The 14559-nt window shown below is 38.1% G+C and overlaps 1 protein-coding gene across 1 annotated transcript; it reads left to right on the plus strand.

The window, feature by feature from the left end:
* The first annotated feature begins 10625 nt into the window (after window positions 1-10625).
* On the plus strand, window positions 10626-11471 carry LOC125810279 (uncharacterized). The gene has a single exon (XM_049489786.1). It carries the CDS (start codon window positions 10626-10628, stop codon window positions 11469-11471), a length of 846 nt encoding a protein of 281 aa, XP_049345743.1.
* The last annotated feature ends 3088 nt before the right edge of the window (window positions 11472-14559 follow it).

The raw sequence follows: 14559 nt of genomic DNA on the forward strand, positions 1-14559 counted from the left end.
AAGAGGGGCATATAGTCTTAAAAGTTTTCCAATTGAAGTTTCAAAAGGGCTAAAATAATATTCATTTAGGCATACTCATATCTTAGGATCTCCAAATAAATTTGAAACTAGTTTAAAGAGTAGAATAATTATCTTTAGAAATTACTTATGGCGAAGATATTCACCTTTAGACATACTTATTTTAAAGAAAATAAGTAGGGAAGTAGGCTTATATATTTAACAAAATAAATGTAACTATTGAATAAGTCCAAATAGTTAGGCCTATTTTTATACTCTTTACATCACCCCTTTATAAAATATATTGGTTATTCTTACTTTTTTTTAATCAAATATTTCTAAAATATTTTAATTTATTAACATGCTATTTCAAGATTTTAAATATGTCAACAAGTTCAAAATACAAGGTATATACATATACACATCATACACATAAAGGTATAAATTCTATATTATTCCACATAAGCTATTACTTTTATCTAGGGATAAGAGTTTGAAAATACCCCAACTTTGGTCGGATTTGTTGTTGCGATACTAAACTTTTATAAGGACCTATTACCTCTCTAGACTATTTAATACCGTATTTTTTACCCCCTGAACTATTTAATAGTGTATTTTAAATGTATATATGTGCCCACGTGGACACATTACTATTTATAATTTTGCATTATTTTTTATGTCCACATGGGAAAATATATCTGATTAAAATACGGTATTAAATAATCTAGGGAGGTAATAGGTCCTCATGAAAGTTTAGTATCGCAACAACAAATCCGACCAAAGTTGCGTATTTTTCAGACCCTTGTCCCTTTTATCTACTATCCTTTTTACAAGTGTTACTTATTTATTTTTTATAATTTATAAATCTCTACACTTTAATATACATGTTATTTTACTACATCTAATTTATCACCAATTTATTCCTACATGTAAATAGAATAATAAACGTTCATATGTTTTTGTTTTTTAAACAACTTACATGTATAAACTATACTTTATAATAAACACATTTAAAATCACAAACTTTTTATATAATTTAGTATCATAATTATTTATTTCATTTAACCTCACTTTTCACACATCCTACTATACATTTAAACCTGACTAGAATTTTATTTTATTTTAGTCTTAATTCTATATTATTCCACATAACCTATTATTTTCAACCCGACAAATTTTTATATCCTTTAAACTCAACATTTATTTTTGATACATTTATATGTTTTTGTTTTTTAAAAAAAACAACTTACATGTATAAACTATACTTTATAAGAAACACAGTTAAAATCACAAAATTTTTATATAATTTTGTATCATTATTATTTATTTCATTTAACCTCATTTTTCACACATACTACTATACATTTAAACCCGACTATAATTTTATTTTATTTTACGTCTTAATTCTATATATAAATAAACGACAAATTTTCATATCCTTTAAACTCAACATTTATTTTTGCTACATTTATATAGGACACAACTATATTTTTCAACATATAAAATTGTCATCCATTTTAGTACATTTATTTATTTATTTATTTATTTATTACCGTATGATAAACATACTACTATTAATTTTATTTAATAGACATATATATGTCGTACCTTGTATTTTACTCTTTTCTTAAACTAATAAAATTTACTTATCATTGATTTTAAAGCAAATAAATGAACAAATTTTCCTAATTATTTTCCTAAATTGAGTTTAAGGACTATCTTCGGATAGGCTCCGAGGGATGCTTAATACCTTCCCCTCGAGTAACCAAAACCCTTACTCAGAATCTCACTAGTTTCGCAAATCAAAACAGAGTTTACATTTACATATTTAAAAAATGATTTTCCTAATATTTTCCTTAAAATTTAGGCGACGACTCTAAAACAAAAACAATTTTTTAAAAATCAGAGTGACAGCCATATTATGTTGTGAACTGTTTTGGCCGGTTTGAAATAGGGGTGCGACAACTTGGCTACTCCGCTGGGGACTTACCTAGGTTTTAACCTTAGAAAAACTCAATTTAGGAATAATATTTATGATTACGTGTTTATTTTCAGCTTATTATTTGATATATTGCTTGACTAAAAGGTTGCAAGTGAAATCCAAACTTGTGTTCCTCATTTGTTTTAAAACACTACTTGTTACTGCTTTCTCTACACTGTCATTTGCACTTTCTATTGAGTCTTTGGCCGTACACGCACACACTATACACGCGACGGGTGTTCCTGCACTCTTCCGAAACTCTCTTTAGATTCCTTAGTTTCAGAGTTGGTGCAATTAAGATAGTGCACCTTCTCGCAATTACTCCGTTCCACTCTCAATCATTTAGGAAAAAATCTTACTCTTAAAATAGGTAATGTTGCATAGCCTTAGGCAAGACAATATACGGTATTGTCGTTGAGTTTAGGAAACCACCCAAATGTCAAAGAGTTTCTTCTTCAAAACTCGACGACATAAACTTTGTGTGAAATTGATATAAATTATCCAAACTTAAACACTTAACGGATTTGGAGCAAATAAACTCATTACACCCTTTACCCTTTTTTAAGATGAACCTCAACCAAGACTTGCCGGATATTCAAATGGTCGTTTCAGCACCCTACATTCTACAGAATTGGTGGCAAAATATCCGAAGAATACATGGGGCTGAGATTCGAGGGCACTTAGGAGCATTATTGTCGCTTTTGGGGACACAATGCGATAAAGTATTTGTCACTCAGTTAATGGTATTTTGGGAACCGAGCACCGTAACTTTCAAATTCCTGGATTTTGAGATCACTCCAACACTAGAGGAGTTAGTAGTCTTACCGAGCTACCGATTAGAGGGAGGCTACCGATGATCCCGTCAGTTATCTGTACTGGTGATTTTCTAAGTCTTCTTGATTTGCATATATTTCGGTCATTGAGATATGTGGATGGAGGACAGGTCGAGTTAGACTATCTCTTTCAGAGGTTTGGGCGTTCAGAAGGTTACTATGAATATCAACATGAATTTGAATGTACTCGTGGAGCATGGGAACATATGAGGCCAAGGGTATTCGTTATGGCTTTCCTGGGGGTTATGGTGTTCCCGATAAAGTCTAATTCTGTCGATATCAACATATTGCCGATGGTTATAAACATCTTCAATGATCCACAAAGATTTTCTTTGGTGCCCATGATCCTCGCCGAAGTTCTTTGTTCGATGACAACCTGCATTAGGGGGCACAACTTCTTCGGGGGATGCAGTATGCTATTACAAATTTGGGCGAGAGAACATTTTTATCGTCATGATCCACAAGTGGAATTCTACATGGGTGCACGTAACAGGATCGAAAGCCATGAAGATCGTCTTCAAAATTGGATGGGTGCTCCAACAGAAAGGGAAAAGTGGCGCGCATTTTTAAACAACCTTACAAAAGATGCCATCTAGTGGAAGTTTTCTTGGATAAGAGGAGTGGCATTTGGAAGGACCTGATATTTTTTCTTTATCAAGTTAATTAGGCTGAGGGGCATTCAACCATATGCACCTCTTCGGGTTATGCGGCAATTTGGAGTCATCCAAGACATTCCGCTATGGTCAATCATAGGGTCATATGAAGATGCTTTCACTTCAGTCTCGCTAGAACAGATAAGAAATCTACAAGTCGAGTGGGAATACACGATCGATTTGGAAATAGGAGAAGAAAAATGGTGCACGCCAGAGTATTATGCTTGGCGAAATACTGTAAGTCATATGGCTCATCCAAGCGTACACGGGCATTGGGGGTTTGTAGACAACCAACAGATTGATTGGATTAGAGAATCAGTGCTTCCTCGCATGGGATTCACCACATCCATGTATAATCAGATTGTTCTCGGATCCATCGATTATTTGATTCAGGTGGTTGAAGAAGAAGAAGAAGAAGAGGAAGAAGACCCGGAAGAGGATCCTGAAGAAGACCCGGAAGAGAACCCTGAAGAAGACCCAAAAGAGGATCCTGAAGAAGACCCAGAGAAGAGGTGGAGGAAGACCACATCGAGGTTTTTGAAACGGGTTCTAACATCTATGACCCAAGAAATGAAGGGGTCATAGACATGTCTCCCGAATGCGGCCTCGACGAGCTTTCAGAGTACCACCCAGAGACATTTTATGATGTGGATGATGACGGTGATGATGCTCCAACCTGGCCGTAGATTCGTCTTTCTTCTTTGAAATCTTTTCATAAGCTCCTCAAAGTGCCATGTGGCCTATCTCTCTTGTATGCCTTATGGCCCCCCGTACTTTCATTTCTTAGGTTTCTGATTGCCTACCTCAATGTAACATCCAAGACTACCTTAATCAATGAAGCTATGTTTGCTCCAAATCTAAAATGTGTTAAATGGATAATTTATTATCAAACTGATTGCAACGTAAGCCTACCTCAGGCAAAAAGAGGTTCTACATTAGGACGCGTTTTGAATGTCACCAAATTGGCGTATATATGTGTTACACTTATATATTTGTTACATCTTTCAATATTTTCCAAACTAACATAGTTTCCTTTTTTCTTTGTTTTCTTTTCTTTTTCATCATTTATCCCCAAAAGTACGTTGATTTGTGTCGACTTGCAAACTGACTGACTCACAATACAACCTTCCACCCAAAGGAAAGATGACTGATTAAGACGAGTTTAATGGTGCTGCAAACATAATGATACCTATTGAGAACCCCGAAGGTTCTCGAAACATGACATACATCTAAAATGAAGAGAAAATGGCTCGCATGGAGTAAGAACTCGAGATCTTGAGAGAAGAACTACGCCAAGTGCGAGACTTGGCCATATTATCAGCTACCATTTTACCTACTTTCAAGGCACCTATCTACTTCACAAAGGCTAACCTGCCTTCTGCCGGCTTGCCAAATCAGCCAGAACAAACTCAACACGCTCCCGTTCACGGTCGAGTTCCACCAGCTTCTCCAACCGCAGTTAGGACCGTTCCCGTCCTTTCCAATCGCGACCCTACCATACCTACAATACAATAGATACTTGGGGCACATGTCGCCGCTCCGTATGAGCCACATGTTCCACCCGTATATGCCGCTGGACCTCCTACCTTCACAGTGCCAACAGTGGTTAATATCCCATATGAGGTCGATCAATATGCACAAATGGAGAAAGATACCCAGCTGAAAGAAGATGCATCGATAAATGCCCAGCTTCAGGGTCTAAGAAAGGCATTGAAAAGCCTAAAAGTTACTAGTGGAATGGAGATTCTGGATTATGATGACTTGTGCATCCATCCAGACATTGCATGCTGGTAGGGTACAAACCACCGAATTTTGACATGTCCTCACGCACATTTAAGGGCATACTGTGACAAGTTAGTCAGTGTAGGGAGAAATGAGAAGCTGAGGATGAAGTTGTTCATCCGAAGTCTGTCTGGAGAAGCATTTACCTGGTATACCCGCCAAGAACCTCGCAAATGGTGTGACTGGTAGGAAATGGATGAGGACTTCATGACTCGTTTCAGATTCAATACTGAAATTATTGCTGACAGATTCTCGTTGGCCAATATACAGAAGAAGCCATCTGAGAATTTCCAAGAATAGGCACGACGTTGGAGAACTGAGGCCGCAAGGCTGCAATCGCCACTAGATGAGAGTAAGCTCTCGAAGTACTTTATTCAAGCTCAAGAAGCTGTCTACTTCGACAAGATGATGTCAATGATGGGCCAGAAATTTGCAGAATTGGTCAAGATGTGAGACTTTATAGAGAAGGGTGTTAAAACTGGGAAGATTCAGTCTGTGGTCGCATTGCAAGCTGCAAGTAGGGCTATACAATCGGGTTCCATTAGCGGAATCAAAAAGAAAATGGAGGATGTTTCAGCTATCACTTACCAACAAGGAGGACCATCTTACCGATACCTAGTGATCCTTAAATCGCTACGCATACTTCACACGTCCCATACCCAGTATATAATACCCAACCATACTATAATCCACCCAGAGCACCAGTATACCAAAATCCTTCAAGACCATATGTCCCTGTCCAAGCACTAATCCACCAAAATAGACCAACATATACACCGAAACACATCCAAATCTTGAAGCTAGAAATGCTCACACTTACACATCGATCGCCGAACCCTATGCCCAATTGTTTGAGAGGTTCAGGACAACGGGAGTGCTGCAACCAGTTGAAGGAAAACTTCCTGATCCAATCCCTCGTAATTTTGATGGAAACAAACGATGCGCTTACCACTGGGGAATCCAAGGAAACGACACAGAAGATTGTTATGGGTTAAAGAACCAGATCGAGTGTTTGATCAGAAGAGGAGTAATCAAATGCACTCCAGCGTCTCCCAATGTGAACAACAACCCCTTGCCAAACATGAGAATCGGGAAGTCAACATGGTTACTCTAGATGAAGAATATGAGGGCACTGACTGTCCAGACATAGATAAACCAGATGCCATGACATCTTCGGCGCAACCTGATATCATTGTTCAAATAAGGGAACCTCTGACTGTCCAAACATATCTCCCAAGAGTTGTAGTGACCACTCTGATCGCTAAAAAGTCTGAATATGACACCAAAGCAGTCCCATGGGACTATCGAGCACGCGTCAAGGGCAAGATGATTGACACTGTCATGGCTCAAGCGATGACTAGGTCGGGGTGGTGTTATGCTCCAGAGGACCTAAATCAAATAGTTCTTGGAAAAGAACAGAATCCAAGGAAGAATGTTATCAATGCTGAAGCCGTAAAATTTTGAAAGAAGATGCAGCCTAAAGACTATTCAGTCGAAGAGCAGCTGAAGAAGACACCTACCTACATATCTATTTTGTCTCTACTTATGAGTTCTGAAGCTCATATGAATGCTTTGATGGAAGTGTTAGACAGAGTGAATATTGCAAAAGAGACCACCAGTGAAACCTTAGCTTCAACGATTGGAAGAATAGTGGAAACTAACAAGATTTCTTTCCATGATAATGGGGCTGGGGACAACAAAGCGCTTCATATCACAATCAAGTGTTGTGATAAGGTTGTGACTCGAGTTTTAATTGATGGTGGTTCTAGATGCAACATCTGTACTTTTACCACTTTGAGGGATTTAGGTGTTAATATGGAAGAGATAAGGGAAAGTCGTGTGAAAGTTAGAGCTTTTGATGGAGCCCAAAGAAATGTCATTGGAGAGATCTATCTCATAATGCAGGTATGGCCGGCTGAATTCCCCATCCTATTTCAAGTGATGGATGTATCATCCAACTACAACCTATTGCTGGGAAGACCATGGGTTCACATGGCAAGAACGGTTCCTTCCACTCTTTACCAATGTGTAAAGTTTGAATGGGGTCGCGCAGAAGTTACCATCCACGGAGAGCTCAGTCACCCCACCCTTTCTGTTAATTCTATCCCAGTCGCTGACGAGTTAGACGGAGCCATTTTTCACTCTTTGGAAATTATGCAAGCTGTAAGGGTCGATAAGGAAGTAGAGACAGGTAATACAAAATTGTCAAGTGCAGCAAAAATGCTTGCGTCAGAGATGTTGAAGTATGGATATCAGCCTAAGAATGGACTTGGACCTAAGTCCAATGGCATAGTTGAGCCTATCCGGCTGAAACATCAGAGAGGCACCAACGGGCTCGGATATGAGCCTGCCTCGGGAAGAGACTGTCGCGGGTCAAGTGATATAATCTTTGTACCAGATCAAACTTTGATTCGAGATCAAGCTGGCATTGATGACATCGTAGAAGGAATATGCAATCTGTTCGTGGACATGTCTGGAGAAGAGGAAGGGATAAATCTCAACAAGTTGACCATTCGTGATGCCGAACCTGGAGAAATCTTACAGAATTGGACCACCAACCCGTCCCTATTTCAACCAGAGTCCTGGTAGTGTGGAAAAGTAGTCTTAATTTTAAAATTCGCTTGATCAAATTGAGGCTTGAATCATGCCTAATTTTTTGTTGCTTGCCTCTTCTAAAAGCTAGAATGCTTTGAAATAAAAAGTATTTATTTTCTTTAAAAAATTTATCATTGTTTTAAATATCTATTTATTTATTTTATTTTTACTTACCATTTGCACTTTTCAGCACTCATATAAATATAAATCCTCATTCAACGGTTATGACATGTAACGAATCCACCGAGCAAGGTGAAAGCATTGAACAAGATCACGAAGAGTATGATGCTTGAAAATCTACCACATGAGATTGAACAAGTTGAAAGTCAAAAGAAACCCAATATGGATGAATCAGAGGTGGTCAATTTAGGAAATGAGGAAATTGTGAAAGAGACACGAGTCAACATACATTTGGAGGCTCAAAGAAAGCAAGAGTTAATAGAGTTTCTTAATCAGTATGTTGATGTATTTGCTTGGTCTTATGATGACATGCCAAGACTAAGCACTGATATTGTCTCACACAAATTACAGACTGATCCCACTTGTCTACCTGTTAAGCAAAAGACAAGAAAATTAAAGCCAGATTTGAGTTTAAGGATCAAGGAAGAGGTAACTAACAAAATTGAGGTGAACGTTGTGAGGGTTACAAATTACCCCACATGGTTAGCCAATATTGTGACTATGCCAAAAAAGGATGGAAAGATCAGAATATGTGTGGACTATCGAGATCTCAATAGGGCCAGTCCTAATGATGATTTCCCTTTTCCAAATATTCATATACTCATCAATAATTGGGCAAAACATGAGTTGCAATCATTTGTTGATTGCTTTGCAGGGTATCACCAAATCCTGATGGATGAAGATGATGTAGAGAAGACAATGTCTATTACTCCATGAGGAGTGTATTGCTACAGAGTAATGCCATTTGATCTAAAAAATGCCGGTGCAACCTACATGAGGGCTATGACTATCCTTTTTCACGATATGATCCACAAGGAAATGGAAGTGTACGTGGATGATGTCGTTATAAAAATCCAAAAGAAGTCCAGACCACCTGGATGACTTACGAAAGTTCTTTGAGAGGTTGCGTAAGTATAATCTGAAGTTGAACCCAACAAAGTATGCATTTGGAGTACCCGCGGGAAGACTATTGGGATTCATCGTTAGCAGGAAAGGCTTAGAGTTGGATCCATCGAAGATAAAGGCAATCCAAGAGCTACCTCCACCCAAGACCAGGATTGACGTGATGAGTTTCTTGGGAAGACTGAATTACATCAGTCGGTTCATAGCTCAATCCACAGTGATCTGTGAACCCATATTCAAGTTACTAAAGAAGGATGCTGCCACGAAATGGACAGAGGAATGCCAAAAGGCTTTCGATAGAATCAAAGAATACTTGTCCAACCTACAAGTATTGGTCCCACCAGAGCCGGGAAAGCCTTTGTTATTGTAACTATCTGTCATGGATAATGCGTTTGGATGTGTATTGGGACAATATGATGAGATAGGTAGAAGAGATCAAGCCATTTACTATTTGAGCAATAAGTTCACACCATACGAGGCAAGATAAACCTTATTGGAACGAACATGTTGCGCTTTGACTTGGATTGCGCAAAAATTTAGGCATTACCTATCTGCATACACCACATACTTGATCTCAAGAATGGATCCACTCAAGTACATCTTTTAGAAGTCGATGCTTATCGGTAAACTGGCAAAATGAAAAATTTTGTTGAGCGAGTTTGATATTGTGTACGTAACACAGAAGGCCATCAAAGGACAAGCCCTGGCTGATCACCTCGTAGAAAACCCGGTGGACCAGGATTACAAGCCGCTCATAACCTACTTCCCTGATGAAGAGGTTTTGTTTGTAGGAGAAGACATATCAGAGTCGTATGATGGATGTAGGATGTTCTTTGATGGAGCATCAACCTCTATTAGAGTTGGAATATGAGCTGTCTTAATTTTAGAAAGAGGTCAGTATTACCTAGTCTCAGCTAAGATTAGGTTCTACTGTACCAATAACATGGCAAAATATGAAGCTTGTATTCTCGGACTCAGGATGGCCATCGACATGAACATCAAAGAACTCTTGGTGATAAGAGACTCCAACTTATTGGTTCATTAAGTTCAAGGAGAATGGACCACTAAGAATGTCAAGATCCTTCCTTATTTGCATTACATAAAAGAGTTGAGTATGAGATTCATAAGGATTGAGTTCAAGCACGTCCCTCGAGCTCAAAATGAGTTTGCCGATGCTTTGGCAACATTGTCCTCGATGATTCAACATCCAGACAAGAATTACATCGAACTTATCGATATAGAGATACATGATCAACATGCATACTATTTTCATATAGATGAGGAACTGGATGGAAAACCTTGGTACTATGACATCAAAAGATTGATAGAAGCACAAGAATATCCTGAAAATACTACAAGCAAGCAGAAACGGACTTTGAAGAGGATGGACAATTATTTCTTCCTTAATGGATAAATCCTATATAGGAGAACTTCAGATTTAGGATTGCTGAGGTGTGTCAACACCGCAGAAGCGATAAGGCTTTTGGAAGAAATACATGTAGGAACATGTAGACCTCATATGAATGGGTTTACTTTGGCAAAGAAGATTTTAAGAGCCGGATATTTTTGGATGACCATGGAGAGAGATAGCATCCGGTATGTGCAAAAGTGTCATCAGTGTCAAGTGCATGGAGATTTTATACGGGTTCCACCGAATGAGCTCAATGTGATGGGTTCCCCTTGCCATTTGTCGCATGTGGCATGGATGTTATCAGACCCATAGAGCCTTCCGCATCAAATGGACATTGTTTCATTCTGGTAGCTATCAATTATTTCACAAAATGGGTTGAAGCTTCGACATACAAGGCAGTGACAAAGAAGGTGGTAGTAGACTTTGTTCGCAACAATATAGTTTGTCGGTTTGGAATTCCAGAATCAATCATAACAAATAATGCAATCAACCTCAACAACGATCTTATGAGGGAAACTTGTGAAAGGTTCAAGATTGCTCATCGAAATTCCACAGTTTACCGGCCACAGATGAATGGAGCAGTTGAGGCTGGAAATAGGAATATCAAGAACATTTTAAGGAAAATAGTGGACAGTCACAAGCAATGGCATGAGAAGCTACCATATGCTTTTCTCGGTTATCGCACCACAATCAGAACGTTAACTGGGGCAACTCCTTATATGTTGGTTTATGGTTCAGAAGCAGTAATACTCGCTGACGTAGAAATACCATCTTTAAGGATTATCCAAGAAGTTGGTTTGGACGATGCAGAATGGATACATAGCAGGCATGAACAATTGATGCTCATCGATGAACAGAGGATAGACGCGGTTTGCCATGGACAACTCTATCAGAACAGAATGACCAAAGCATTCAACAAGAAGGTCAAACCTCGACAGTTCACACGGGGGCAATTAGTATTGAAGAAGATCTTTCCTCACAAAGAAGAAGCCAAAGTGAAATTTGTACCAAATTTGCAAGGACCCTACAGGGTTCATAGAGTACTCTATGCAGGAGCGGTAATCTTAGCAGAAATAGATGGCAGACTGAGCACAAAGCCGATCAATTCAAACGCCATCAAGAAATACTACATTTGAAGACCTCAAGATTAGTGCTTATTTCTTGTAGTTTTGCATTTTTGATGTAACAGAACTACGTTTAGACCTGACTTCCCACGGCGGGGTACGTAGGCAACCCACATCGGATCCGGTCTCCCTTAGAAAACCCAAAATCATCATTTCCATGTATTTAGAATTATGCTTGACCTGAATTTCCTCGGTGGGATACGTAGGCAATCCTTTTTGGATTCAGTCCCTTGCATTTCATATTTTTCACTTTCTTTTTGTATTTGAACTACATCCGTACCTGATTCCGCTTGGATACGTAGGCAGCCTGAGTCAGCCCGGTCATTGCATTTCATATTTTCACTCTCCCCTGTTGTATTTGAACTACGTCCTGACCTGATTCCGCTTAGATACGTAGGCAGCCTAAGTCAGGCTCGGTCATTGCATCACAAGTTTCTTACTTTTCCTTCATGTTTTTCAGTCTTCTATTGTAATCGAACTACGTTACGACCTGGTTCCACTTGGATACGTAGGCAGCTTGAGTCAAGCTCGGTCATTGCATTACGTACTTCTATTTCTCCCATTTGTATTCGAACTACATTACAATATGATTCCTACTTTGGGGATACGTAGGCAGCTTGAGTCAGGATCGATTAATGCACTGCATAATTTCCAGTTTTTCTTACCCTTAGGAAACACTTCCTCATAGTTAGCGTAACCTCAGAATATGAAGAATCTCGATCGTCATAGTGTTTGAAAAAGAGTTAGAGAAGCTTCATCATGAGGGAAAAAGCTACAAGAAGACTATGTTAGATATAGTCAACAAAATGGAAATCTCGATGGAATTCGAAACATTCGTAATCTAAAAACGCTGGAGAATTACTACATATATATACCTAATATATAAGTAATATACTTATTTTCTAAAAAAAAAAAAGCTAATTCTTTTCAAAAAAAATTCTACTCTTCCACCTATCAAGTCTCTAGGTTAAGAAACTATGTGCAGGCTAAGAAGACGTCGAAAGATCCCAGTGACGAAGTTTCAGTCCGCGAGTCAATACAAATCAACACCCCCTACCAAACTAAAAACTTTCTTTGAGCGCAGGAACAAATGAATCAAGAAAATAACATCAAGTCTCGGGGCACGACCGGAGGCGCCATTCGACTTCTACAATCATGAGCCAAAATACTCTTTCCCTACTTTATTTCTCGAATGTACTTCAACTTGCATCTTATATCTATGAACATTTCATTTTTGCAGGTATTCTCAAAATCCAGACTAAATATTGAAGAGAGGTGCCCCTCGTCAGAAAATAGAATAGTTAAGGTTTTTGTCAAAATAAATCCACCAATTAGAGACTGTACATAGCAAACATCGTCAAACTCCGCCAACCGGAGGCTGTACATAGCAAATGTCACTCAAACTCCGCCAACCGGAGGCTGTACATAACAAACATCCTCAAACTCCGCCAATCGGAGGCTGTACATAGCAAACATCGTCAAACTCTACCAATCGGAGGTTGTACATAGCAAACATCGTCAAACTCTGGCAATCGGAGGTTGTACATAGCAAACATCATCAAAATCCGCCAACCGAAGGCTGAACATGGCAAACATCGATCAAATTCCACCAATCGGAGCCTGTATAAGCAAAAGAAGCAACACTCTGCCAATCAGAGACCACATCATAGTGATGTCACCGAAGCTCCACTGATTGGGGCACACAAGCACAACAAAGCTTTCATACACTAACAATAATATGTTACATTACAAGCTTTACAAAGTCGGATACATGCTTTTTACTTTACAAAAGCCCCGCCGAGCGGAGGTCTATAGTACAAGCTTTACACAGCCGGATACATGCTTTTACATTACAACAGCCCCGCCAGTCGAGGGCCTTTACATTACAAGTTACTTTACCTACATCACATTCACAACACAAAAAATGAGGACATCAACAATCATTTGGACATCTACACTCTACTCCTTACATTCCAATTTCAAATTATAATTTTTGAACCGCAACAGGTACTTTTCACCTTTTTACATGTTTTGCAGGACAACACATTACAATGAGGAACTCCCTCTAAGTAGCAAACTAGGGCAAGTTAGTGCAATGTCAAGCATCACTAGCTACGTCAAGGATTCACTTTCAAAACTCAACTCGACTCAATTTTCAAAAGTTCGGATAACTCTCTAAGATCTCACTTCATTATAATCCGACACTGGGGAATTTTTTTTTAAAATCATCCCTCTACCATAAGTCTCCAGTAGAAATTGCTACAGAGCATTTCTCATTCATGTTCTTTAGAACTATATCTCGTCCCTCTATTCGTGCTAATCTCTTCAAACCTCACCACCAAAACATTTCAGTATTACCATAATTCGATACTGGGGCAAAAAAATTTTTAACAAAATTTGCTATGTTCCTACACTCTCGAACTACATATGGCCTGATTACTCATGAAACCTGAGATATGTAGGCAACTCAGAAGCCAGAGTTCGGCCATAACTCCATAAACATTTCTTGCCGTTTGCTCAAGGTTTATTTTAGTGGGTCGCCTAAAATTGGATCATGTCTATGTTTCTTTGTCCACGTCTTCTCTTCTCTCTTCCATGGACAAAGAAAGGGGCAAGTTGTTGACACACAATTTTGGCTTTCCACATTTATTAAACTGAAATAATAATAATAGTAATAATAAAATATATATATGTTATGAAATTTTTGGAATACGAAAAGATGACTTATTTTATTTGATAAAGCTATTTCATAAATACTATTTTTATATAAAAAAATTAAATATTATATAAATACTACTACTTACTTTTTTTTAAATATTATTTTTAAGGGTTAGCTCAATTTTTTAAATAAAAATTTCTATTATTGCGATGAATTTTTTTTGTTGACATTTTTTGAAATTAGGAAGGCTTAATTAATTAATGAGTTACTAATTTATATTAATTTTCTTTTAGAATGACTAATTTTATCAAATAAGCTATTCTTGCAAAAAAAAATTTTAATTTAATAAATTATGGCTATTTAATAGAAAGAGGTCATAATTTAAATGGACCTAATTTGAGCAATCCAAGTCTTTTAATTCGGCCAATCTGTGCATGCCAC

Source organism: Solanum verrucosum, unplaced genomic scaffold (genome assembly GCF_900185275.1).
Source record: "Solanum verrucosum unplaced genomic scaffold, falcon-dt-bn FXZP01000038.1, whole genome shotgun sequence".
NCBI lineage: Eukaryota > Viridiplantae > Streptophyta > Magnoliopsida > Solanales > Solanaceae > Solanum > Solanum verrucosum.

Coding starts and splice junctions, on each gene's coding strand:
- LOC125810279 (XM_049489786.1), top strand. CDS start 10,626: ATGGATGTTATCAGACCCATAGAGCCTTCCGCATCAAATGGACATTGT.